The following is a 24313-nucleotide window of genomic DNA, read 5'->3' as shown; positions in this document are numbered from 1 at the left end:
TGTGTGTGTGTGTGTGTGTGTGTGTGTGTGTGTGTGTGTGTGTGTGTGTGTGTGTGTGTGTGTGTGTGTGTGTGTGTGTGTGTGTGTGTGTGTGTACACTGGATATGGTGTAATAATTGTGGTGGTGTATTGAGTAAGGACAAACAAGCAGCTGTGTGAACATGGTCAATGGTGTGGCTGGCAGCTCCAATAAGTATAATGTGTGTCTGTTTATATTGTATGTGGAGTGAACCTTTGCGCACCACACTAACATTACCCGTGTTCTCTTTGTGTTGGCTCAAGTCGTGTTGTGTCTATTTTATTCCAAACACTGCCGATTGTGGGAATATGTTTATGACTTTGCTTTTTCAAATTCCAAGTTTTGTAGCTTTAACCTCCACAGTTTTCTGTTCTCCCCCACACAAATACACAGAGCTGCCACTCTGTTTGATTCCAGCGTTATACAGTAGACTTCGGCAAGACTTTAGATTATGTGATTTTGACGTTGTGGTACTTGAATTGAAAGCTGAACCGTCAATGCTTTTTTTCCCTCTCTTTCTCATGGACAGACATTGTTCTGAAATCTGCTGTTTGCAGCATTCTAACAATTGGTCTTGCTAGCCATCGCGATAGTGTTGATTTCTCTTTCTAAAGAAATGTGCATTGGCTGCAGGGTGCTGGATTTGAGGGTCTTTAGTTAGCTTAGGTAGCTTATCCCACTCACAGCAGGGGGCAGGGATTAGCAGGTATTGTGTGTGTGTGTGTGTGTGTGTGTGTGTTGGAAAAAGAGAAGAGGCACCTCTCACAGTGTGCAGAAGTGAACCCTTAGATGAATTGTTGTCAACCAACAAACTGCTATTGTAGCCGGCCGAGGCCAACACAGGACCTATATGTATCTGAGGTAACCGGAGAACTCGCCGGTTTTCAGACTTGCTGCGGTTTAGTGCATTTTAGCTTTACTTCACCTTTATTTAAATAGAGAGAGAGAGAGAGAGAGAGAGAGAGAGAGAGAGAGAGAGAGAGAGAGAGAGAGAGCTAAAGTTTAAACACCAAAGTACATTAGTAAACAATATCCTGAAATATCATTGGTACTATCATTGGTATTATTCACATACTTAAATTTTTATCATTATCTAGCTGACCATTTGATTGCACAAAATAATTTGATCACTTTGGAAATGAACTATAACAGTTGTGGGTTTGACATACTATACTGATGAAGACAGCATGTTAGCATAACGATGAAGACATTGAAAGTTGTTTCTCTCCACTTTTCGCTGCGGCGAGTTGGTAAACCGGTGAGTTCTCCGGTATTCATATCCGAGAGGCACATACGTTACCAGTCGGCTAAAGAGCCAGGCCCGATAGGCACGCAGCAACGCAGCACCCTATAGCCTACACTATATCAATCAGGAAACCAGTGACAACCAATGACGATTTCATATTGGCTAAAAAATTACTCCTCAGAAAATGCTCGCACAATTCAGAAGGAGAAATTACTAGCCTCCCGGTATTCATTACTTTGACAATGTTTGGAGCTCTACAAGCTCACAACACGCCGTGAGCAACCTGTTGTTGAGGGGCGTTATTAGTTGCCATTTTGACATTGAAGGTAAATGTTCGTCATCTTGTCCCTAACAAACATTAATTGCCATTGACAAAGAGAATTTAATGTTTGTTTTGTCCATACATCACCATTACATCACCTAATCATAGCAACATGAGTTAGACTTTAATATGTTAGCGCCACTCACACGGGTGTGATTTTTAGCTTGTAGATAGGCTAGCTTCACTATTATTTGCACAACATTATTGTCATACGTCAAAGTAGGATATTCATTTACAAAACAAGCAAAAAAGTTAAAATGGACACAAGGTTGCTGCCCGACAACATATTTCTTGTTTTTTTTGAGGAACAAACAATAATCTGGATAAGAGTCCACACAGTCCCTCGAAATCACGATTTCACAAATGTTGCTTTGTATACTGTAACTAACATTGTATAAACAAAAGACAATGTGCATGAAGTTAACAAAGGTTTTCTCTTGTACAACAGTGTTAGATGGTATCCAATGCGGTTTCTGCTCCTCTCGGGGATTTATTTTCTTAGCTGAATATAGCAAATAAACAGCTGCATGCCTGCCGGTGTTTTAGAGAAATGTAGGTGATGCCTGGAGAAGGGGAAAAATAGGAATGTTAGAAATTCTGGTGGTATTACCGCCCAGTGTTGGCAGCTAGTTGTAGACATTTGGGATGTTTGGTGGGGCAGTCAGGGCATTTAGGGCATTGCCCCCAGGTTCAAATCCTGGGCGAGGCAGGTAGGACATAAAAGTTATGTATTGCAGCTTTGAAACAAAGAGTTGTTGTGCGGCATACTTTAAGCTCCACGAAGTCATGTCATCGCTCCATGGACGTTGTTTGAAAGAAACAGGTTGCAGGTTATAGTGACAAACTTGTTTTACTGCAGTGGATGTCTTGCTGGGAGAAAAAAATAGTTGTCATGGTTCTTCTTTGTGAATCGCAATTATTTTGTCATCCGTCATAATCGTTTCCGACAAAATAATTGCGATTATCTCAAATATTAATTAAATAAATTCTTGTTTGCACACACACACACACACACACACACACACACACACACACACACACACACACACACACACACACACACAGGCTTTTTTGTCCTGGTGCTGCTGAACAGAGTCAGGCTGTCGTATAGTTCCTGAATGGTACCATCATCACCTCTGTCTCAACAAGCTCCATATTGGACACACTGATAATGAACTATATGATATAGATTTATACAAACAGCTGTGCACACACTTTTAAGCTGTGGTGGAGAAAAGTACTCGCATGTTTTACTTAAAGTAAAAGTATCAATACGGCAATGTAGTATTTGGTATCAAAAATAAAAAAGTACTCAGTAGGCTATGCAGAATGTCCCATTTAATTTCAAGTTTTCATACAGTGTATAAACGTCTTTTGAAAATAGCAGATTTACAAGTTTTTGAGCTTGTAGATCGGCTATTTTCAAATGACCGAAATATATAGGGCTGATGTGGTTAGTGTATGTTCTGTAATAATAATCTAAATCTAGTCTACAAACTAGTAACCAAACTAAGAGGGTGCTCTCATGTAAGAATACTCTCAGCTTACAAACTTACACAATTTAGAATTACAAGAAGAATATTAGCCTACTCATTATCGGAGCACAATAGCGAATGTAGAAACAAGAGAAGCAAATCAACCAATCAGTAAAACAAATGTTACACACTTATTAACGTTGCTGTCCAAAACTGTTACTTTTCAGTAAATTATGGAATGATTCTCTGTTATTATTTAGTCACATGCTCCTGTCAATATTCCTTTCATTGGCTCAATAAAACCCACATGTTTTATGGATATTTCACAAATATTTCACTTTGAAAATGTTTGGAGCTCTACAAGCTCACAACACACCGTGATACAACCTGTTGTTAGCTTGCAGATAGGCTAGCTTCACTATATTTGCACGACATTGTCATACGTCAAAGCGAGGAAGTAATACAAAATAAACTAAAAACAAAGTTAAAATATGGAGATACAAGGTTTCTGCCCGACAACGTAAACATAATACGTACAAATATGAATGCAATGAGTAACAGATAAGCCCTATAAGAACTTTGACTGATTAACATTGACACATTAAAAAGATCTATCATCAACAGACTCAAGGTTCACAGACTTGCAAAGGCTGGTTCTAGGCAAGTCCTAAAACCATCCTTTCATCAGGTGGGAAAACATGGGAACCTGTGCCAACAAAACAACCTCTAGACTAGCCTTTGTATCGAATGACAGCAGGGCAGAGAGCAGCTGGTTTGGTTCAGCGAAAGAGAAATAAACAAGATAAATTATGTAAGCGTAAAAAAGGCCACTTTCTCCTATGAAAGCAATCATGCAGGTGCTGCTCAGGCACCGGTTGGCTGCAAGTGTGCATGTAACCCTCATACACAAACCATGCATATGGATGACTAACACAGCGGTGGCCAACTTTGACAATGGAGTGGGCCACTATGTTTCCACACGAGGGCCACATTGCATATTACTGTCATAGCAAAAATTGCCAATCTACAAGCTCAAAACGCGTCGCGACGTGTTTTGAGCTTGTATATCAGCTATTTTTGCTCTCTTTGAATTGAAATTCTGAATAATCTTTTTGGTCATTTTGAATTGGAATCCTGAAAAGTAACATTTTTTATTTCATTTCAAATGCATTTAGTTATAGTTATATTAACTTTATGAACTAAATACAAATAAATTGGACATAAAAAAAGACAATAACATTTTAATACTAGTAATTCTCCTAAAACAACAATATATCAATGTTCGGATATTAACCCGCATTACGTGATGGTGATGGTGTGGGCCGCATATGGCCCCTGGGCCGACAGTTGCCCATGTAAAGGGAACCCCTTTTGATGTTTCAACCATTCTGTTATACTTTAGCTATTGGAAGATAGCAGATCTACAAGCTCATAGCGCGCCACCGAGTGGCGCGCTATGAACTTGTAGGTCTGCTATTTTTGAAAAATCGTAAAAATGCGGCACAAATCTTTGAATAGGTATTACTATATATTCTTTCAGAGTGAACTTTTTTTTTTTTTCGAGGCCTAAATGGGCTAACAGGCACACGCACGCACGCGCACACAATTTGCATACGGCAAAGGCAATGGAACATACACCAGATTCACACACAGATGCACCAGCATAATAACAACTGCAGTTAAATATGCATTTAGTCTTGTTTGTTGCAGATTCCCACTGTTACTTGGCCTCGCTGGCGAGTTATTGTAGTGAGATTGGAGTTAATGTGGATGAGCATGAGGCCGCTCTATAGGGTGCCTGTTTGCCCGCCCGAGCAGCAGTAGATTACATCACAGTGCTTGATGTCAGTGCTTGTTTTCTATTGGTCTGCAAGTCAGGATGACAGATGAACGAGCGCCGCAGAGGACACATGACAGAAAAGGGACGAGTGCTGGCAACTGGAGGTTGATGGGAACACAAAGGCGAAAACCTCAGTGTTAATATAACTCAGAGAGGGTGTGCAAATGTAACCAAATGGTGACGCGTGTCGTGTGAACGTGTACAATCTCAGGGTTATAAACTGATGAATGAACAGTGATGGGGTCACATAGCTGGAAGTATCAGGGAGATGGAAGACTAGCCAGAGGCCACGATGACAGGGAAAAGTAGGATGACAGAGCTGGCACGCAAAGAAGAACAATCTGCCTCTAAGGCACACATGTCCCAAACACTGGGTCGGGACCCGTTTCTATGGGTCACGACGAGTAAGCGTCTCTTTATTTTTTTGTTTAGATCTGCTATTTTCACTAGCTTGGGTCCCAGGCAAATGCCATAGGTCTTGAACTAAAAAGTTTGGGAACCACTGCTCTAGTGAGATGACCTTTTCATCTTTTTTTTGAAGTATAAGTTTATTAGTTTCTGTCTCAAAGAATGTATTTTTTTTTTGTCTCCGCTGTTTCAATGTTGTACTTTTTTGTTGTCTTTGTAGTCGACATGACTTGCATCACTGTGGTGTCCATATAAAAATGTATAGTATATATATTATAAAATATATAGTATATATATTAGTGTTTTAGTCGAGACGACCAATTCAAAGGGGGGGCGAGCCCAAGTCGAGACCAAGTCAAAGGGGGGGCGAGACAGAGGCGAGACAGAGGCCAGTTTTTGTTATTTTTCTCTCACTGCAGAAAACACTGAGCAGGCAGGCAATACCTCAAATTGTACTTAAGTAGAGTACTTAGTAAATGTACTTAGTTACTTTCCATCACTGCCTTCTAGACACATTATTCTGGCCTAACGAGTGGCCGGGGAGCCGGAGGTAAATGCAGTGAAAATGTCACTTAACAATACAGCTGAGAGCTGATGGCACGTGTTGGAACCAATTAAATAAATTACGTGACTGTCACTAAATACAGTGCAGTTACACACTGCATTGGATTCTTAAGTTAACCTTTTGTTAATTCTCACACACTGGAGCAAATCAATGTATACCCCAAAAGGGTCATTAGGATTATTACATTTCACAGTGGGTTGTGTGAAAGATAAAATCTTTAGATGTTATTACATAATGTATAGATGTGTGTGTGTGTGTGTGCGTGTGTGTGCGTGTGTGTGTGTGTGTGTGTGTGTGTGTGTGTGTGTGTGTGTGTGTGTGTGTGTGTGTGTGTGTGTGTGTGTGTGTGTGTGTGTGTGTGTGTGTGTGTGTGTGTGTGTGTGTGTGTGTGTGTGTGTGTGTGTGTGTGTGTGTGTGTGTGTGTGCGCGCGCGCACACACTTTGTTTTGTATAGCATTTCTTTCTGCATGGTCGACAATAAAGCATTCATGTGCGCCCACATGACTTGATAAGTAATCTGTTTTTATGTAATTGTAGCATACTTACTGAGCATCTCCAGAAGATAATATTACATTATGGGTCTTTTGCAGGAGAGGCCCTTACTCAGTTTTGCCAATACCTGCTTCTGCCCGACACACTGCTGAGGGTCACGACTAAGTCATGGATTTTGTTATGTCATAAAAGCCTCTTTGTTTTCTACTAATAAAAACCAAAAAATCCCCCTAAAACCTCCCAAAGCGTGCTTTCTTTTAGAAATACCCCCCAAAAATGTGATGCATGTGATTACATTGAGAAAAGCACAGCCACGCTAATAAGATGAACCATTATTGAATTAGTGTTGGTGTTGGTCTAGCATCGACACGCTAACCATTGCTTCATTTGTCATCACTCTAAAGGATGTGACTGTGTTCAGACTTGGCGTGATGCTTGTGTGTCACCACCAGCCCTGAACAACTCTCATGTCCAAGGACGTTTCCCAAACTATCACTTATAGAAATCCTTGTGATTCTCTCCATGTCATGATCAAATGAACTGCTTATTTGAACATGACATGGAGTTTGAATGAGTGATTGTTTTTATTTGGTGATAAAAGAGGAGCACAGAGGACTTTCTGACATTTAAGTCGGCATCACCGAGGATGAAAACACAAGAAAGCCTTTGGGCTTATTCCATTGTGGTCGTCAACCAAAAAACGAAATAAACACTAAACAACATGACAAGACATCACAACAACAATACGTAACTACTGTATACAGACGGATATCAATACATACATGCATAAGAAAATCTCAGAGTCTGATACTGTAGCTAGCATTGGCAGGAATACCAGAACGCTCGCCTCAAAATACAGTCGCCTCGGGCGTACAGCCGGCAGAACGGTCTCTGCCTGGTATTCCTAAACGTAAGCTCAGTAAAACTATGACTAAAAAGAAGAACACAGTTTGCCGGCCACTGCTACAGAGCTGACAATAAGGTTATATCTTCCCTTTTTCTGGAATCCTGCCTAAAAGCAGACCAGAGGTAGAAAACTGTCGTTCCCTGATGTCATCGCTAGGGACACATGCATCAGTAAGTAGGAAATGGGGATGGCAATGAAGGACCGGAAAGTCTGGCGTGTTATTGTGAAATCCATGACCTCGACTGCGGTCGAAAAATGATGATGATGATGATGACTAAACGGTTACATCTAACCTTATTCCTAAACTTAACCTCAGTAAAACTATGCCGAACCTTAAGCTTATTTTTGAACGGTGGGAACACTGTCTCCTATGAACAGCTATGTCTGTCCGGTGACCTACCTTTAGCTGGGTGACAGTACAGTACAGACTAGTACAGTATAGTACGTGTACAGTACAGAGCACAGTAGAGTACAGTCCTTCAGCTGGGTGACAGTACATTACAGTACAGTAAAGAGTGCAGTACAGTATGCACAGAGTACAGTACGAGTACAGTATGACTACATACGAGTACAGTAGAGTGCAGTACAGTATGAGTACAGTACAAAGGTACATACTCATAGTGTACAGTACGAGTACAGTACAGTACGTGTAGAGTACAGTACAGTACTAGACAGTGCAGTACAGTACAGTACATTGAGCACCATAACTACAACACTAGCACAGTACAGTACGAGTACATACAGTAAAGAGCACAGCACAGTACAGTAACTAGTTCGACCGCTCAGTTCGCACGTCAGTAACGTCGGTAACAAATATACAAGAATATAAGAACCGTACCACCGAGTGGTCGACGCGAGGTCAGCGGGAAGAAATGAGGGCGAGCGTGCTGACCCTCGTTGCTGTCTTTTGTCTGTATCAATTCACTTTTCATTCTAACCGTTTACCTGAATCATTATTTTCTACAAATCAAACCCTGGGCCCTGACCGGACCGAATGAACGCTCATGCAAAGCAACATGTCAGCTAGAGCTTATTTATTCTGTGAATGTGTGGCATCAAGACTTTGTTGGTTGTCTCAATATGTCCAATTTGTCTCTCCTCTTCACAGAACATTGAAAGGTCTCTGGTCTGATGCTGCCATCAATTGCCATGGAAACTGATGCCAGTCACATGTTGGAGGCAGCCCTGGAGCAGATGGATGACATTATAGCAGGTAAGAACAGGCCTCGAACCCACATCCTTGACACGGTATCTGCCCCTGAGCTTAATGCAAGCCAATACCAGTAATGGATGTTTTTCAACAACACAGTTTTCTGTTGTTACTGTAAGCAGTATTCGTGTACAGGTATCACACTGTTTGTTGGTCCCAGGACCAAACAAGGGCAACCTAGTGGTGTGCATAGTTTTAAATGTTTAAAATTAAAAGGGACACAACCGGATCAACCCAATCACACACAGAAGCACAAAACATCATTTGTGAATTTACAAAAAAAAACGTTGTATAACTAATCAAAGAAATCAAACCAGTCACAAAAAACTAGCCTGGGCACCATTTCATTTAGGGTATATGATCCTGTCGGGAGCGGATGATATCGTTACGTCATGTTGTAGTATTGTTTTGTAGTCGACAGGCAGGAAGAGCTTTTATTGATGGAAAAGGAAGGAACCTTCCTTTTCCCTCAATAAAGTTGCCGCCTGTTCCTGCCTCGTCGCCTACAAAACAATACTACAACATGACGTAACGATATCATCCGCTCCCGAGGGGATCATACAGACTTTTGAAACGGAGACCAGGCTTTACTCCGAGGTGGTGGAAAGCCTGGTGAGGCGAGGTTAGCCTACACAAAAACACAATACAAATGTGATAGAAAAAGAGGGGAAAAAAATAAAAGAATACGGAGACCAAATGAAAACACCCCAAATAGGTGTGCATTGTTGAGCCATGTGGCCTTATCAATGACCTTGACCTTTGACCACCAGATTGCACCATACAGTATGTCAGATATCGAGTTGGATCTACTGTAATATTTGAAGTTACATGGCCTTGTCTTATGATTCGATATCCTCCTGGCCCCTTTTCCACCAAAAGAACGTTGGTTCTAGGAACGGTTCCGTTCTTTATTTTTAATGATGGTTTATAACACTTGTTTGAAATTTCTTTATTTAGGAATACCCCATTGAGATACAGTATCTCGTTTTCGAGAGGGTCCTAACTACCATCAATACAATACAATACACAAAAGGGAGAAAAGAGAAAAAAAAAGAAAAACTAAAACAACTAAAACACAAAACAAAACAAACAAACACAAAATACAAAACACAAAAAACAGGGTATTACAATAAGCAAGTATAATAGCAAAGAGATGGATCATTTGTTCTGTCAGATATGACTGTCACTTCCGTTGGTCAGCATTAGAGTACAGTTGATTAAACACATATGTACATATCCAGAGCATACGTATCCACGTGAAACACATATACTGTACACTGTTTATATATTCATTGCGAGTAACTATAAATACGCTAAGTCAGGTATGTAATATAATAGTGTATAAATAAATGGAATAAATAAGTTGAGCAATAGTCATCATGGGCATGTGCAGGAGGTCGTAAGGTAAGAAGACAGCGCACTTTTGAACATGTTGAAAGATGAAATGGTTCGAATATTGGTTGGTAAGTTGTTCCAGTCAGAGGGAGCTTTAAACATAAATGCGTTCTTACCTAATGTATTGGAGACTATGGGAACAGAAAAATAAGGTTGAATGGAATGCCTCAGTTGGTAATTGGTAGTGGGTGGTTCTAGAAACTGTTTGAGATATTGAGGATAATTGAGGTGTATACATTTGAAAATAAACTGAATCCAGTGACAGTCTTCTTACAGTAAGAGAGGGCAACTGAAGATTTTCATACATGATACAATGGTGAGTTGTAAAAGGGCAACCTAAGATGAATCTGCACAGTTTGTTATATTCAATGTTGAGAGTATTCAGGTTTGTTTTAGATGCGGTTAGATACACAACATCTGCATAATCGAGTATCGGTAAAATAAGCTGTATGAGTGTGTTGAGACATGATTTGATATCACACAGTGTATTGATCCATTGCATGCAGCCTCAGTATAACCATGTTGCTGTTTCCAGAGACCAAACGTTTGGGAGATGCATGCAGGTCTAATGTACTTTTCTTATGTTTCTACGCAGCTGTTTTGCTAACCTAGTACAAGAGTAACGAGCGGTCTAAACCTTTATGCGTGTACTTACATGAGTTCAAGTCCTGACAGTGATGACATGTAAGCATCATCACTGCATTGGGCTGAGGTTAAAGTGATGACATGACGCGCGCGCGCGCGCGCGTGTGTGTGTGCGCGTGTGTGTCTGTGTTAAGTGACTGATTACCAATTTAGTGCCAAGTGTAGAACACTTTGTGTGTGTGTGTGTGTGTGTGTGTGTGTGTGTGTGTGTGTGTGTGTGTGTATGCGCGTGCTGGCACATGTCTTGTCTGTGCTTGCTTCATGGGATCTTGCTTCCTGCTGGCAAGCAAAGACATTGCCAAGACGATTTAACTAACAGGGGGCAAATGCTTAATGTGGCCTGCCAATGAATGTGTGTGTGTGTGGGCCTGTCAGTGTGTGTGTGTGTGTGTGTGTGTGTGTGTGTGCCTGCCAGTCTGTGTGTGTGTGTGTGTGTGTGTGTGTGTGTGTGTGTGTATCCTTGGGCGAAAATAATTCCAGTTATCGAGTGAGAGCGAACAGAAGGCGGGAAACTGGAGAGAAATAAGACGGGACAGAAGATGCAGTAGTAAAACCAAGGCTTGCCTCATAAACAGTGACACGTTGATTTGATCACTCACACTCCAATGTCACCAGTGGTGTAAAGTAACTAAGTACATTTACTTAAGTACGGTACTTTAAATTGGAGGTATTTGTATACTTGAGTATTTCCAATTTCCAATATTCTACTCCACTACATCTCACTCAGAGGCAAATATTGTACTTTTACTCCACTACAATTATTAGAAAACTTGAATTGAATTGAGTTTGTAGATTTTGATTATTATTTATTACAAAACCACTTCAGCCCTAGACACATTTCGGCCATTTGCAAAATAGACGATCTACAAGCTCACAATGCGTCACATCTGCTATTTTCAAAAACGTATACATTTGAAAACATGAAATGAGACATTCTCCACTCAAGTACATTTTGAATTCTGGACTTTCACTTGTAACGGAGTATTCCTACATTGCAGTATTGATACTGCATAGTAAAAAAATATATGTGAGTACTACTTCCACCACTGAATGTTACGTACTAATGATCTGTTAGTTGCTGCTGCTGCTGACAAAAAAGAAAAGGAAAGAAAACATGGCCTCACCAAGGTCACCGAATGCCTCTCAATGACCACAAATAGAACTGCATTAAAAATCCCATTAGAGATATGATCAGCCAATCATTAACAAGGAAATTAGAAGCCTTTATCTGCACTGTGCTCTGACATGGCAGTAAGATTGCATTCCAGAATGAAGTGCATGGGTTCAACATGTTGTTATGAGAGCAACATCCAAAGCACTTTGCTGACTGGTAATGTCTTTGATGTAACAGTTTTTTTACTTGTATGGTTTAAAAAATGGTGCTGCCATCTAGTGGTTGCAGGCGGACCATCTCTGAGTAAGAGAAAGCAGCAAAATGTGCAGCATAGCATACTGTCGGAGCATACCTACAGTATTTACATGCACCATGACCTCGACAGTGGGTGCAGGGACAATAAGGCCATCATGGAAGGAGGTGGGGGTCAGTATCATACTGACCTGACGAAGATCTACTAAGATCGAAACGTTGTCGGTTGTTCAATAAAGTATTTCTTTACCAAAAGAATGGTGTGCGAGTCCCAGCTCCCTCCAGCATAGCGTACTTGTCACGCACTACTAGGGGATGCATGGCAAAAACAAGGACTCCACACATGAGTATAAACATTTTAAATTACATTTATTATATTAAAGTAATTAAAGAATAGCAAAATAATGAAGTGTGGGATGTAAGATTATCAGTTATCAGTAATGTCTGCAGTGTATGGATGTTTGGAGAGTGCTGTGTGCGTGTTGTATTAACTGGTGCAAAACATAACTTGGACAAAAGGTTGGTTAGGCCCTTGGGCCAGGTGGCAACCCAAGCAGATCTTCCTTGCAGGGAGGAGTCAGGACAAAGAGAGACTGAGCTGCAGCCAGGAGAGCTCCCTATATTCCTTGTTCGTCCATCAGAGTTGATGATGACCATGGCACGTCTCAATTTGTTGATTTTTTGGTGAGTGCGCAGATGACTGGAAAGACCCCTTTGAGCCTGGAATCCTCTGTGGCACACAGGCCAGGTCAGAGAGGATGCAGAGCCCCGAGGGGCAGGCACAGTTTCTTTCTTGGCTTCTTTGCGCTGTTCTCTCTTCAACATGGCATAAGATATTCTGCTGTTCTCACAGAGAACTGCCCTAAGCTCCACCCACCTCAGGTGAGCACAATTGGGTTGACGGCCTGCTCCACTCTGCCATCACAGAGGCTGCCGGCTAGCCTACAGTCACATACTGTACCAGAATATTCTGTATTTGTGGTAATTTCAGTGGAAACGAATTGCATCAATTTGAATGAATATGAATATTTAGGTTTTTCCTCCTCTTACCCTTAGAATCTAAAGAAGGCATTATGAAAGTAAGCGTCTGTTTTTTTTCTCGTTTTCTTTCTTTTCATGAGGAAATTAAATGTATGTATGTATGTATTGATTTATGTGTAGGAGTCTCTTGGAGATGCAGTACATATGGGAGTTTTTAGTTAGACAGGGTCGATTAGCAGTGGTACAGTAGTTTGCAGTTCAACAGGCTGATAGCAGTGGAACACTAGTTTGTACAGTGTTAATAGTAGTAGTTTGGAGTTAGACAGGGTTAAGTAGTTTGTAGTTAGACAGTGTTGATAGTAGTAGCTTGTAGTTAGACGTGTGTGTGTGTGTGTGTGTGTGTGTGTGTGTGTGTGTGTGTGTGTGTGTGTGTGTGTGTGTGTGTGTGTGTGTGTGTGTGTGTGTGTGTGTGTGTGTGTGTGTGTGTGTGTGTGTGTGTGTGTGTGTTCATATATCCACTTGCGTCCATAAGACTCCATATACATACAGTACATACACAATCATGGGGTTACTGCTACAGTAAACGACCGACATGTGACAATGCATTCTCCAATTGGCTTCAGGATAACTCTCTGGCTGTGTTGTGCAGCTGTGCAGGCCTCTTGGCTTACAGGCAGTAAGTTACAAGCAGCAAGATTCCAGAGGAGGGAAATATCACATGTTGTTTATATCATGTGCTCTTTTTCATGTACATGAAGGGATTGTTTTGTAAGGCTATTTGGCAGTGCAATGGCTAACTTTATCTAGTAACTAGTCAACCCACACACACACACACACACACACACACACACACACACACACGCATGCATTTTTTATTTCTGTGAATGTGCGTAAGTGTCAGGGAAAGGATCCAGGTGACACATTTGGAGACATTGAGGAGGATGTATGTCTTCGATTAGTTCTGTTTCTCTACAACTGTGGCGCATTAACATCAAGTACTCACTGTCCTGAAAATGTACTTTACACTTACAGCTGGAATAGGAGCCTCTTTGCCAATTCTACTGTAAATTGTACATATGGCAGCTAATCCTATATCAAGTTTTATGCTGTATAGCTGACCTTTTTTTCAGACATTTAACTACCTATAGGCTAGAACCTATACAGTATGTACTGTAGTATCCCAAATGCAGTTTATTTCAACGCACGCTCGCACGGCCAGAATTGGGATGCTAGGGTTCAAGTGGTGTCTTGCATAAGAGAGCATGCTCTCAATGGTCTTCCCTGATTAAATAAAGGTCAACAAAACAGTGGTTAAGTAATCTCTCCTTTCCTCTCCTCCGCCTCTCCTGTGGGCTCTCTCTCTCTCTCTCTCTCTCTCTCTCTCTCTCTCTCTCTCTCTCTCTCTCTCTCTCTCCCTCTCCTCAGGCTCCAAGGCAGCGGCAGCAGAGTTTAATGGGCTGTATGAGCTGGGTTCTCCGGTGAGCACCGGTCCACTGCAGGTGCTCCAGCTAGCTGAGGAGCTGAAGCTGGCCTTGGACCTGCACAGCACTCAGGACGCCAGAGGCAGCCTCAGGTCACAGCTCCCCACGGAGACGGCCAACGCTCTCATAGACTGGCTGCTGAGCGGAACCGTGAGTACCATACATACTATAGGCTACTAGTAGTGTGTACGGCAGTGGTTTCCCCCCCCCAAACCTTTTTAGCTCAAGAACCCGTTTTGCCTGCGATCCAAACTAGTGAAAATGGCAGATCTACAATTTCTGCTATTTTCACTACCTCTTAAACATTTGTTTTCTAATTTATGGAATTTCTTAGATTTTTTCTTTGATTTATTTATGAAACTTTATTCCAGGAAAACCTTTGCTTTTTTGGGAATGTTTTATTTTTTAATGTTTTGAAATGATTAAAAACTCAAACTAAAGGGACCCATACCACGTTGCGACGCGTTGGAACCAGTGGCATATACGGTATAGACCATTGAGCAAGATCACTTGCTCAATGGAAAAATAGATGGGGTGCCTCAATGTTATTTTGTCCAGTGACCCAACCTGAGAAATGTGTAAAACAAACACGGTACATGCTGTTTCACAACATACTTTAACAGAAGTAGCCTATAGCTCCAGATTCCTTTTTCTGGCGGCGACTGACTGGCTGCATACATCAAAAGCTAGAGAGACGACACAATATAATGCACACTATGTATGTGTATGGCGTAAGGATGGAGTTAAAATGGAGTTAAATTCAAAGCGCAATCGTTCACAGAATCACTTCTGAAACAGTGGTTGATGCATATACGGAGCATGTTCGTTCGTGGTTCCTTATTGTCACTTCCATAATAGACACATGCATTCATCATGGGAGCAAAATATCATTCTCCCCCCCCAGTGCAACAACATACATGTAAAAACAACAGACGAGATGTCATTAAAAGATCATTAAGTCAAAACTAAAAAAGTCATTAGAAATGTTAATTGCTTGGCGTCCTGCAGCCACACCAGGCACAGTCGGCAATGCAATAGACTTTCCACAACACGCATCGCTATAGACTTCGACATGCTTCAGAAGTGGAGCGGCTCGTATTTGGCGCCGGGTAAATGATCAGGCACAAGACATTAAACACTTACTAAGAGCAGCAGCTGTGAGGAGTCACAGAGATGTTTTCAGTGTGGAATATTTTTTGTTTATAGTGAGTGGAGTTTTCTTTCACCCCACCCCCTTTTTTTCCCCCCAAGGTCGGTTATTCATAACAAATTAGCTCAGAGAGGCTGGATTGATCCCTTCATTCAGCAGCTGTGAGGACAGAACCAAAGTGTTGCGAGTGAGTGGCGCTGTTGGGTCTTTGCACTAGTGTTGAAATGTTTTTTTCTTTTGCGGCTTTCGCCTTTATTTTATATGTTTTATAGAGGGACCAGACAGTAGGCTGACCGGAAATGGGGGAGAGAGATGGGTGAGTGACATGCAGTAATGGCCGTCGGGATCGGGAGTCGAACCCGCGGCACACTGCCAGACTCGGACTACCGGCCAAGGTGCCTGGACCGCTGAGCCACGGTCCAGTGCAGTGTTGATATATATATATTTTTTTAATACGCCTTTATTGATTTTTTAAGGGATAGAAAGTAGGCTGACAGGAAACGGGAGAGAGATGGGGGGATGACATGCGGTAAAGGCCGTGTCGGGTCCGGGAGTCGAACCCGCGGCACACCGCGACTGGATCACCAGTCCGGTGCCCAGACCGTTACGCTACGGCCTGGGCCTGCAGTGTTGATTTTGACCACAATTTAGTTTTTTAGTTTTAGTCATAGTCTTTTGTATAAAACTTCATTTAGTTTTAGACTTTTAGTCATATTTTAGTCATCTGAAATGACGAAATAAGATTTCACAACATTTTAAATGTATTTTGGCAATATATGGCGTCGTAATGGCTGATTTTACACTTGGTTACATACTGAAAATAACCGAACTACAAGCTCACAACGCGTCACAGTGAGACGTGTTGTGAGCTTGTAGATCTGCTATTTTCAGAGACCCGAGTGCAACAAAAATGACTGAAAAAAGTAGTAGAGTGTAAACGAGGACAGACTGGGTGAGGTGAAGAGTCAGGGGTGAAGGAGAGGAATCTCGCTGGACTCCTAGACGGCTACTATTCCTGGAGCTGTGATGGGGTCGTCTTGACGCGTCTCTGTGATGTCGAACTCAGACAGGGCTTTCTTGGTCCGTGTCCCAGTAGTCTGAGACAAGTAAGGAGGTAGCCAGCACACAAATCAATGTCCTTTTCACATCGGTTTTTTATTTACCTCTCACGCACAGAGACAATGGACACGTTTCAACTTGACAGCTCTGACATTGTTGAGCCGTGCACCCTGGAGTGTTAAGGGACTTCTAATTTCTCCCAGTCTGAGACAAGCTATTGCCAGACTGATATCACTGCGTAGCTTTTTTCCTTCCTTCCTTCTTCATGACTTGTGTGTAGTCGCCGTCGGATAAGTATGAATAAGTAAAACTGGGTCTTGGCCGGTGATAGTACAGTATTATTGCTGAATTCTGTCTATAGGGAGGGAGGGAGGGAAGGAGGGAGGGAGGGAAGGAAGGGGACATGCAGAGGGTCTGGGATGTGGTCCAGTAAGTAAGTGTTCCACTGAGACACTATTACAACTCAGATCAACATCCTGGGCTTAACTCTCTCTCTCTCGTTCTCTCTCGTTCTCTCTCGTTCTCTCTCGTTCTCTCTCTCTCTCTCTCTCTCTCTCTCTCTCTCTCTCTCTCTCTCTCTCTCTCTCTCCCACCCCCCTCTCTCTCTGTCGCTCTATATGTCCATTACACCCTATGTCTCTCTTTTCTCTGTGACTCTCTGTGACTCACAACTTCTATCACTCGCTCTCCCTCCTCTGTTTACGCTTGGTGTTTCTCTCTCTCTCCCCACACTCCTACTATACCTGTTTGTCTCTCTCCCATGCAGGTATTTCTTTTTTAATTCTCCTGCACCTCTCTAGCTTCACTCTCTGCTGAGAGTTTATTATTATTATTATTATTGACGTACTGTATTGTACGATATTTTGTCCACCTCAAGCTCAGGATTAAACTATATTGGAGTATCAAGGTACGTCCAATTGTATATACTGGTAGCACAATTGAATCCTTTTTCAGTGTATTTATGTATTGGTCTGGAAGTGGCTGCTGATGTGAAATCTTTAATAATTATAATTATAATATCTTGGTTTGTTTCTTGTAAACGGCAGAGTTATAGTAATGACTGAATTAGATTGACTGCATATTGACAGTTTTCCCACATGTTGAGACTTTTGTATACCTCTCAGTGCATGGTACACAAAGTGTTTACTGTACAGGCATATTTAACCCATTCTGACCGGGCACCCGTTTTGGTGTTGGCATCATGTTATGCTTTAGCTATTGAAAAATAGCAGATCTACAAGCTCATATCGCGCCACCGAGTGGCGCGATACGAGCTTGTAGGTCTGCTATTTTTGAAAAATCGAAGACACTTTTAGAATCTGATCTCAGGTCAGAATGGGTTAATAATGAAACTGTCAGGATGTAATAGACATTTTTAGAATCTGATCTCGGGTCAGAATGGGTTAAAACAATTGGAATGGGACATTCTGCATAATGAGTATGTTTGGTACTTTAAGTACATTTTAATGACAACACTTTTGTACATTCTGAATGCCGGACTTAATTGTAACATAGTATTTTTACATTGCAATATTAATACTTTTACTTTACTTTACTTTTTCCACCACTGGAGGTCTCACATGTTGCACACAGCTAACCTCCCAGAACCCTCTCTCTCTCTCTCTCTCTCTCCCTCTCTCTCTCTCTCTCTCTCTCTCTCTCTCTCTCTCTCTCTCTCTCTCTCTCTCTCTCTCTCTCTCTCTCTCTCTCTCTCCCCCTCCTGCCCTTTCCGTCCCCCTCAACGTCTTGCTCCTAATGTCCTCCTCTTTCCGCACTGTTTATTTCCACATCGGGCATTAGGCTACACTACAACATCTTCATCTTTCATCCACGTGGATATGTTCTGACATTTGTCCTCGTTGCATAACACTGTATACTGTGATGGAGAGGATGGAGCAGAGAGGGGGTGCACACACACACACAGACACACACACACACACACACACACACACACACACACACACACACACACCACCCAGACACTTTCATGAAACGTTGTGATGTCATAAATATGTTTTAACTTCGCCCCACTTCTTCTTTGGTACGTCTTACTGTACAGTGTGTTCTCCTCAAACTGTATTTTCACTTTTCTACACTAGTCAAATCCTTGACTCTTGAGAGTAAGAGTCAATGTGTACGCCCTGTGAGTTACAGTTGGATTCATTAACACTGAGGATTTTTACCACACACACACACACACACACACACACACACACACACACACACACACACACACACACACACACACACACACACACACACACACACACACACACACGATATGCATGAACCGTACAGCTGTCCTGGCTGTAGAGAAATCACTCACTTGCTCTCAGTTAACAGCGCAGACATAATTATTATAGCTATTATATTCAGAATCGTGAAAAAACCCTAGTTTGACCCCTCACATGCTACTTAAAGCAGAATAAAAATAAAGTATATTTTACCTTCATAAGGTTAAGGGTACAGCTGTCAAAAACTCCCCTATAGGGCAACAAGAATTCCCCTATAGGGGAACTGAATTTCAATCATTGACATGTGTTAGTAGACACCTTTACAAACACATTGGTGAAGAAATGTCTTGGTAAGAAATGTATTCCCAGATTGTATTAATATCCCCTGCCTAATATATATATATTTTATGTACTGTAGCAAAATAAGTTTTTTACTTTAATTTTACTTTTACTTTTTGAAAAATGAGTGGATATGTATCTGCTTTCTGCAGCTCCTCTTTGATGCGCACGCATACACGCACGCACACGCGCGCACACACACAACACCCACCAATGACTTTGAGAAGCAACATCAAAGATACATGCAATTAGTCAGTGCCCTGTTGGTTACTCTGGGATTACACACACACACACACACGCACACACAAGAATGCATCGACACATGCACACACTCATACAGATGCACGTGTCGTGCACAGCATGCATATGTGCCGCGCACACACAGGAAATGTGATAACTGTGTTATAGGCAGGAAGTCGGGAGAGCCTTTGAGCAGTGCTCGTTAACGCTGACCTGAGGGCTTTGTCTCTTCATCCTTGTCTGTGTCTCTCTGTGTCCAATTTAAGGTTTTAGACCAATGATCTGGACATTATTCTACCCAGAAGAAGAATACAGAGCATGTATGCCCGCGGCAATCTGGGGAAATAAGACATGGAGTGTGTGTGTGCGTGTGCGTGTGCGTGTGTGTGCGTGTGCGTGTGTGAGTGTGATTATTGTTCAAGCTTTGCAGCTGTCAGTGGTGGAAAGAGTACTCAATTTTTTTACTTAAGTAAAAGTATCAATACTGCAATATTGAAATACTTTGTACTTGAGTAAAATTACAAAAGTATTGGCATAAAAATGTACTTGAAGTACCAAAAGTAAAAGCACTCATTGTGCAGAATGTCCCATTTCAAGTGTTATAAAAATAGAAAGAAATGTATAAAAAAAGTATTTTGAAAATAGCAGATCTACAAATGTGCCACAAAACTCCCACGCACAGCCACAAAACTAGAGGTAGCGTAAACAATGATCTGGTGCCACCCACTTACAAAACAAATATGGGTAAATTGAAAATTCACTTTCCGCAGCACTGCTTTTCAGGTGTGGAATGCCCCGCCCCCTTCCCTTAAAACAAGCGAATCACTGGCCTCCTTTAAAACAGACCTACATTGTCACCTGTCAGCAGGTCAGAGGGAGAGGAGGTGACCAATTACTGTTGGTGTGTGAGTGCATCACGGGACCCGAATGGAAACAAGACAGCAAGGTCTTTCTTCGGAAATCCTGTGCTGTTTGCATTTTTCTTTTGTCTAATAAAATATTCAATCAATATTCAAACAAATGGCCGAAGTGGTGACGAGTGGATATGCTTTGTATAATGAAAATCTACAAAGTTTTTTTTTTTTTATAAAGTATATTTATTGGTTTTTAAAGACAAACAAACATTACACAACAAGAACATAATAACAAACAAAAGAAAATAAAATAAAAACAGCTCAGGCACAACACTATTATAAATAAAAAGATTGAATATACACAGACATGACAAGGACAATGAACCATAATGACAAGTGACTTTCGAATTTTCATAGACTCCCAATCAGGGAATACATCCATACAGTACATTAATACATATATTAAAAAGGCAGACAACAGTTATCATAGGCACCATATCATTACAACAAGAGCAGACCCATGCATGCTCCACTCAAAGGCGGCGACCGCCACCCCTCCAGGCGGCAGGGCCACCGCCCCAAGAAGCGGCCCCGACGTATCGAGACCCCTGCCCGGGCGACCACCCCCCCATACCCAAAGGGCAGGCAAGCCCCCGCCCCAAAGCAGAGCACCCACTAGGGAAGAATGCTGGCATATAAGATATCTAAGGTTGAAGTATCTGAAGTATCGTGGCAGACAGTGTGGTTCCAATATGATTCAAATAAGGGTCCCAAATTTTGTAGAAAGTGTCCAATTTAGAATGCAACATGCATGTAATGTATTCACAAGGAATACAGCCCATTATAATGTTATGCCATGATTTCTTTGATGGAGCAACATCCTTGATCCAAAACAAAAGAATATTTTTCCTAGCAGCAAACGTTAATAAGTTGAACAAAAATCTACAAAGTTAATTGTAGCCGCCTAACTAAAGTTTTCAAATAAATGTAGTGGAGTAAAAGTACAATATTTGCCTAAATACTCCAGTAGAGTAAAAAAAAATGTTTTACTTGAGTACAGTACTTGTTACTTTCCACCACTGGCAGGCTTGGCAGCTGTTCCAGGCTGAGCCAGTGCCAGGTGCTGGTTTCCACTTAAGACTCAATCCACATGGTTGATAACCTGACGCTGCCAGATCCAAGAAGCTTGCTACACAAATTTGTTTCACAGCTTATTGGGATCTGGGATCGCGGAAGCAAATTCGATGACGGGGCTGTTCCTTTTTTTCAAGATACTTGGTAGATGATTGGATGGGACCGTCTGTCTATCACCGTGTGGGCGTGCAAACACAACCAATCATATTGACGTGTCTATATAGCTTCACATCCGGTTTCGCACATATCCTGCCCTTAGCTCACACTGATTGGTTCGGTACGGAACGGATCGTTGTTAGCTGAACTCCCTGAGAGATCCCAGATGGAAGCTGTGTTGGGGAACATGGTTACCCAATACCGCCCCCATCTGGCAGCGTCAGGTTACATGGTTGAGGGTAGAATGGACAATTACACTCTACTCCATAGACAACGGGCTCTATTTTCGTCTAAGCTAAACCCCTTATCCCTAAACTACTTTGCCTTTTTGAATAGTTCAAATAGCCAAGCTACATCGACATGTTGTGAGCAGGCTATTTTAACTATTCAAAGATGTTTTTCAAAATGGTAAAAAGGCAGAGTAGTTTAGGGTTTAGCATGGCCGAAAATAGAGCCCAAGGTTTTCAGACTTGCTCTCTAGGCAGGGTGGCGCCATTGCTCCTTTTTGTTGGAGTTGTGCATACAGTATAACTCCTGTGTCTAAACCTCCAGGGCATCGGCGGTTCCCAATGTGGTATCTGGGGACCCCCACAATTCCTTGAGGGGGGTCCCCAGGCAAATGAGGATATTTAAAAAAAAAAAAAATCTTTTTTTAACAGGGACAATACAAAAAACAATGTGTCAAGTTGTAAAAACAAGAAACCGTTGCGTTGTAGATAGGGTTTATACTAGCCAAGGCTAATATGCAACCCCAGTGCCTGGTTTAGGCCTTTCTATACAATTTTGAACTACCTATACTAAAAACAATTGTGTACAAATACAATACCCATTACATTGACCTATAAAACAAAAGGAGACATAAATCACTCAGGTAACCACCAGTCAGACACTATACTGTACATGTGAGCACAGTTGATTTGATTTCAACCATAGTTTGAGTCCTCTGTAGAACACATTACCATCCGTTTCTAGTTTTAGACCTGTAGGCAAGGAGTTCCAAAGGTTTGCCCCCTTTACTGAGAAGGCAGACTATCCAAAAAAGATGTTACACCTGGCAATACAGTTGCCACTTGTTGAGGCTCGTGTAGTTGCTCTACCGGAGCTCGGGAGACTATCAACCAGTCCAGAGAACAAAGGTGACCATTTAAAAACCAATTTGATGGTAGAACTAAAACACAAAATTATCAAACGTAAAAAGGTTGTGTTTTTGAGTGGTGCAACCACTCCTATAGACAGCTATGTGTGTGGTTGTGTCCCTGGGTCTGTCCCTGTGTCCGAGCACGGAAATAGCATTATAGCGTTTGTTCACCACCAAATGTCACTGTTGCACAGCCTAACACACAGGCCAGGGAGGAGGGCCTTTGTCAGATGCGCAGCTGCCATGCTGGCTGTTTTTGCAGACACATAGATGACAGTGTGACATCAGCATACATCTGGCAACTAACTAAGGGACCGAGTACAGACCCTTGGGGCACTCCCATAATGTTAGGAAGCAGTGTTGATTTCTCCCCATTGACCCTGGCACACTGTTGACTCACTACCAGATATGACTTAAACCAGTTTCCAAAGGGCGGTCCGCGACCCCCTGGGGGTCCGCGACGCATAGATCTTTTTTTTTTTTCTTTTTTTTTCTTTTGCCAGTGAATAATGGTATGTGTGATATGTGATCTTACCATAATCACAGTAATCCTTAATCATATTCCATCATTCAAGGCCCTTTGGATAGAAATGAAACAGACTCCATGGAGTCACTTTCAGTTATAGTGCTGCAGAGGCTGAGTGTCTGTGACTGTGACCAGCTGATGGTCGTTGTCGCTTAATTGATGCATCAAGGAAGGCAATTATGTTTCTGCACTGTCAAATAGGTCTACATCTATTCTAAGATTAAATAAATGTTGTAAAAATGTGTTGTGACTTTGATTGCAAAGTTTTAATACAAATAGTTCCAATGGCATCTAAATGTAAGGTTGCAAATATGCTTATCGGTGTTGCGAGGATGAGGGGGTACTTCGGAAAAATTCTTCCCCCCAAGGGTTATATGGGCCAAAAACGTTTGGGAACCCCTAACTTAAACCACTGTAAAGCTTCTGCAGATATTTTTAAGTGCCTTAACTTAGACAACAAAACGCTGTGGTTGACAGTGTCAAAGGCCTTTTCTAGGTCCAAGATCACTGTCCCCACATGTTCCTTAACCAGTAGACCTTTGAACCTGAAGTTACCTGAAGTAAGTAGTAGCTGTCTCTGTGGAATGTTTAGGTCTAAATCCCAACTGCTGTGGGTGCAGTAATTGGTTAGACTCTAAATATTCAGTTAGTTGCATAGCAACAATCTTCTCTAATATTTTTGAATAGCAATGGGTCTATAATTGCTAGCCAAGTCCTTGTCTCCTGACTTATGGATCGGGGCAATTATTGTCGTTTTCCAGCTCTCTGGGAACATATTTGTTTTGATTGATAGATTAACTAAGTAAGTAATAGGCTTCAGAAAACAGGTCTGATTTGTTTTAATTAGTATAGCAAATAAACTATGGATATCCTTTTGACATTTAATTACTCATATTTGCAATGCATTTTTTTACTGCATCACTTGATACCTCCTTGTTTAATGTCACTATGTACTATGTATCAAATCATATCAAGCTTTATAGAGCACATTTAAAACAATCGAGATTGACAAAAGTGCTGTAGTGTACACAGTCAAATCAAAGCATCAACAAAAAACATGTATGCATGTGCACCCAAATGGCATCAAGATATGGTTCCGAAAAAATACCCACGTGGCATCAAAACACAATT

General features: G+C 41.6%; 1 protein-coding gene across 5 annotated transcripts in view; it reads left to right on the top strand.

Moving 5' to 3' along the window:
* The window catches only part of ppfibp2b (PPFIA binding protein 2b), a 94904-nt gene that overhangs the window by 16243 nt on the left and 54348 nt on the right, over positions 1-24313 (top strand). For all 5 annotated transcript variants that reach the window (XM_083763573.1, XM_083763570.1, XM_083763571.1 and 2 more), the window contains exons 2-3: positions 8383-8487; positions 14297-14502. In XM_083763573.1, the coding sequence (XP_083619699.1) occupies positions 8406-8487; positions 14297-14502 (288 nt within the window). In that variant the 5' untranslated portion in view covers positions 8383-8405. The remainder of the gene's footprint in view (positions 1-8382; positions 8488-14296; positions 14503-24313) is intronic.

Source organism: Protomyctophum parallelum, assembly GCF_964188405.1.
Source record: "Protomyctophum parallelum genome assembly, chromosome: 4".
In the NCBI taxonomy this organism is placed as follows: Eukaryota; Metazoa; Chordata; class Actinopteri; order Myctophiformes; family Myctophidae; genus Protomyctophum; species Protomyctophum parallelum.
Note: the sequence above shows the minus strand (reverse complement) of the source record. Positions and strands in the feature narration are given on the sequence as shown.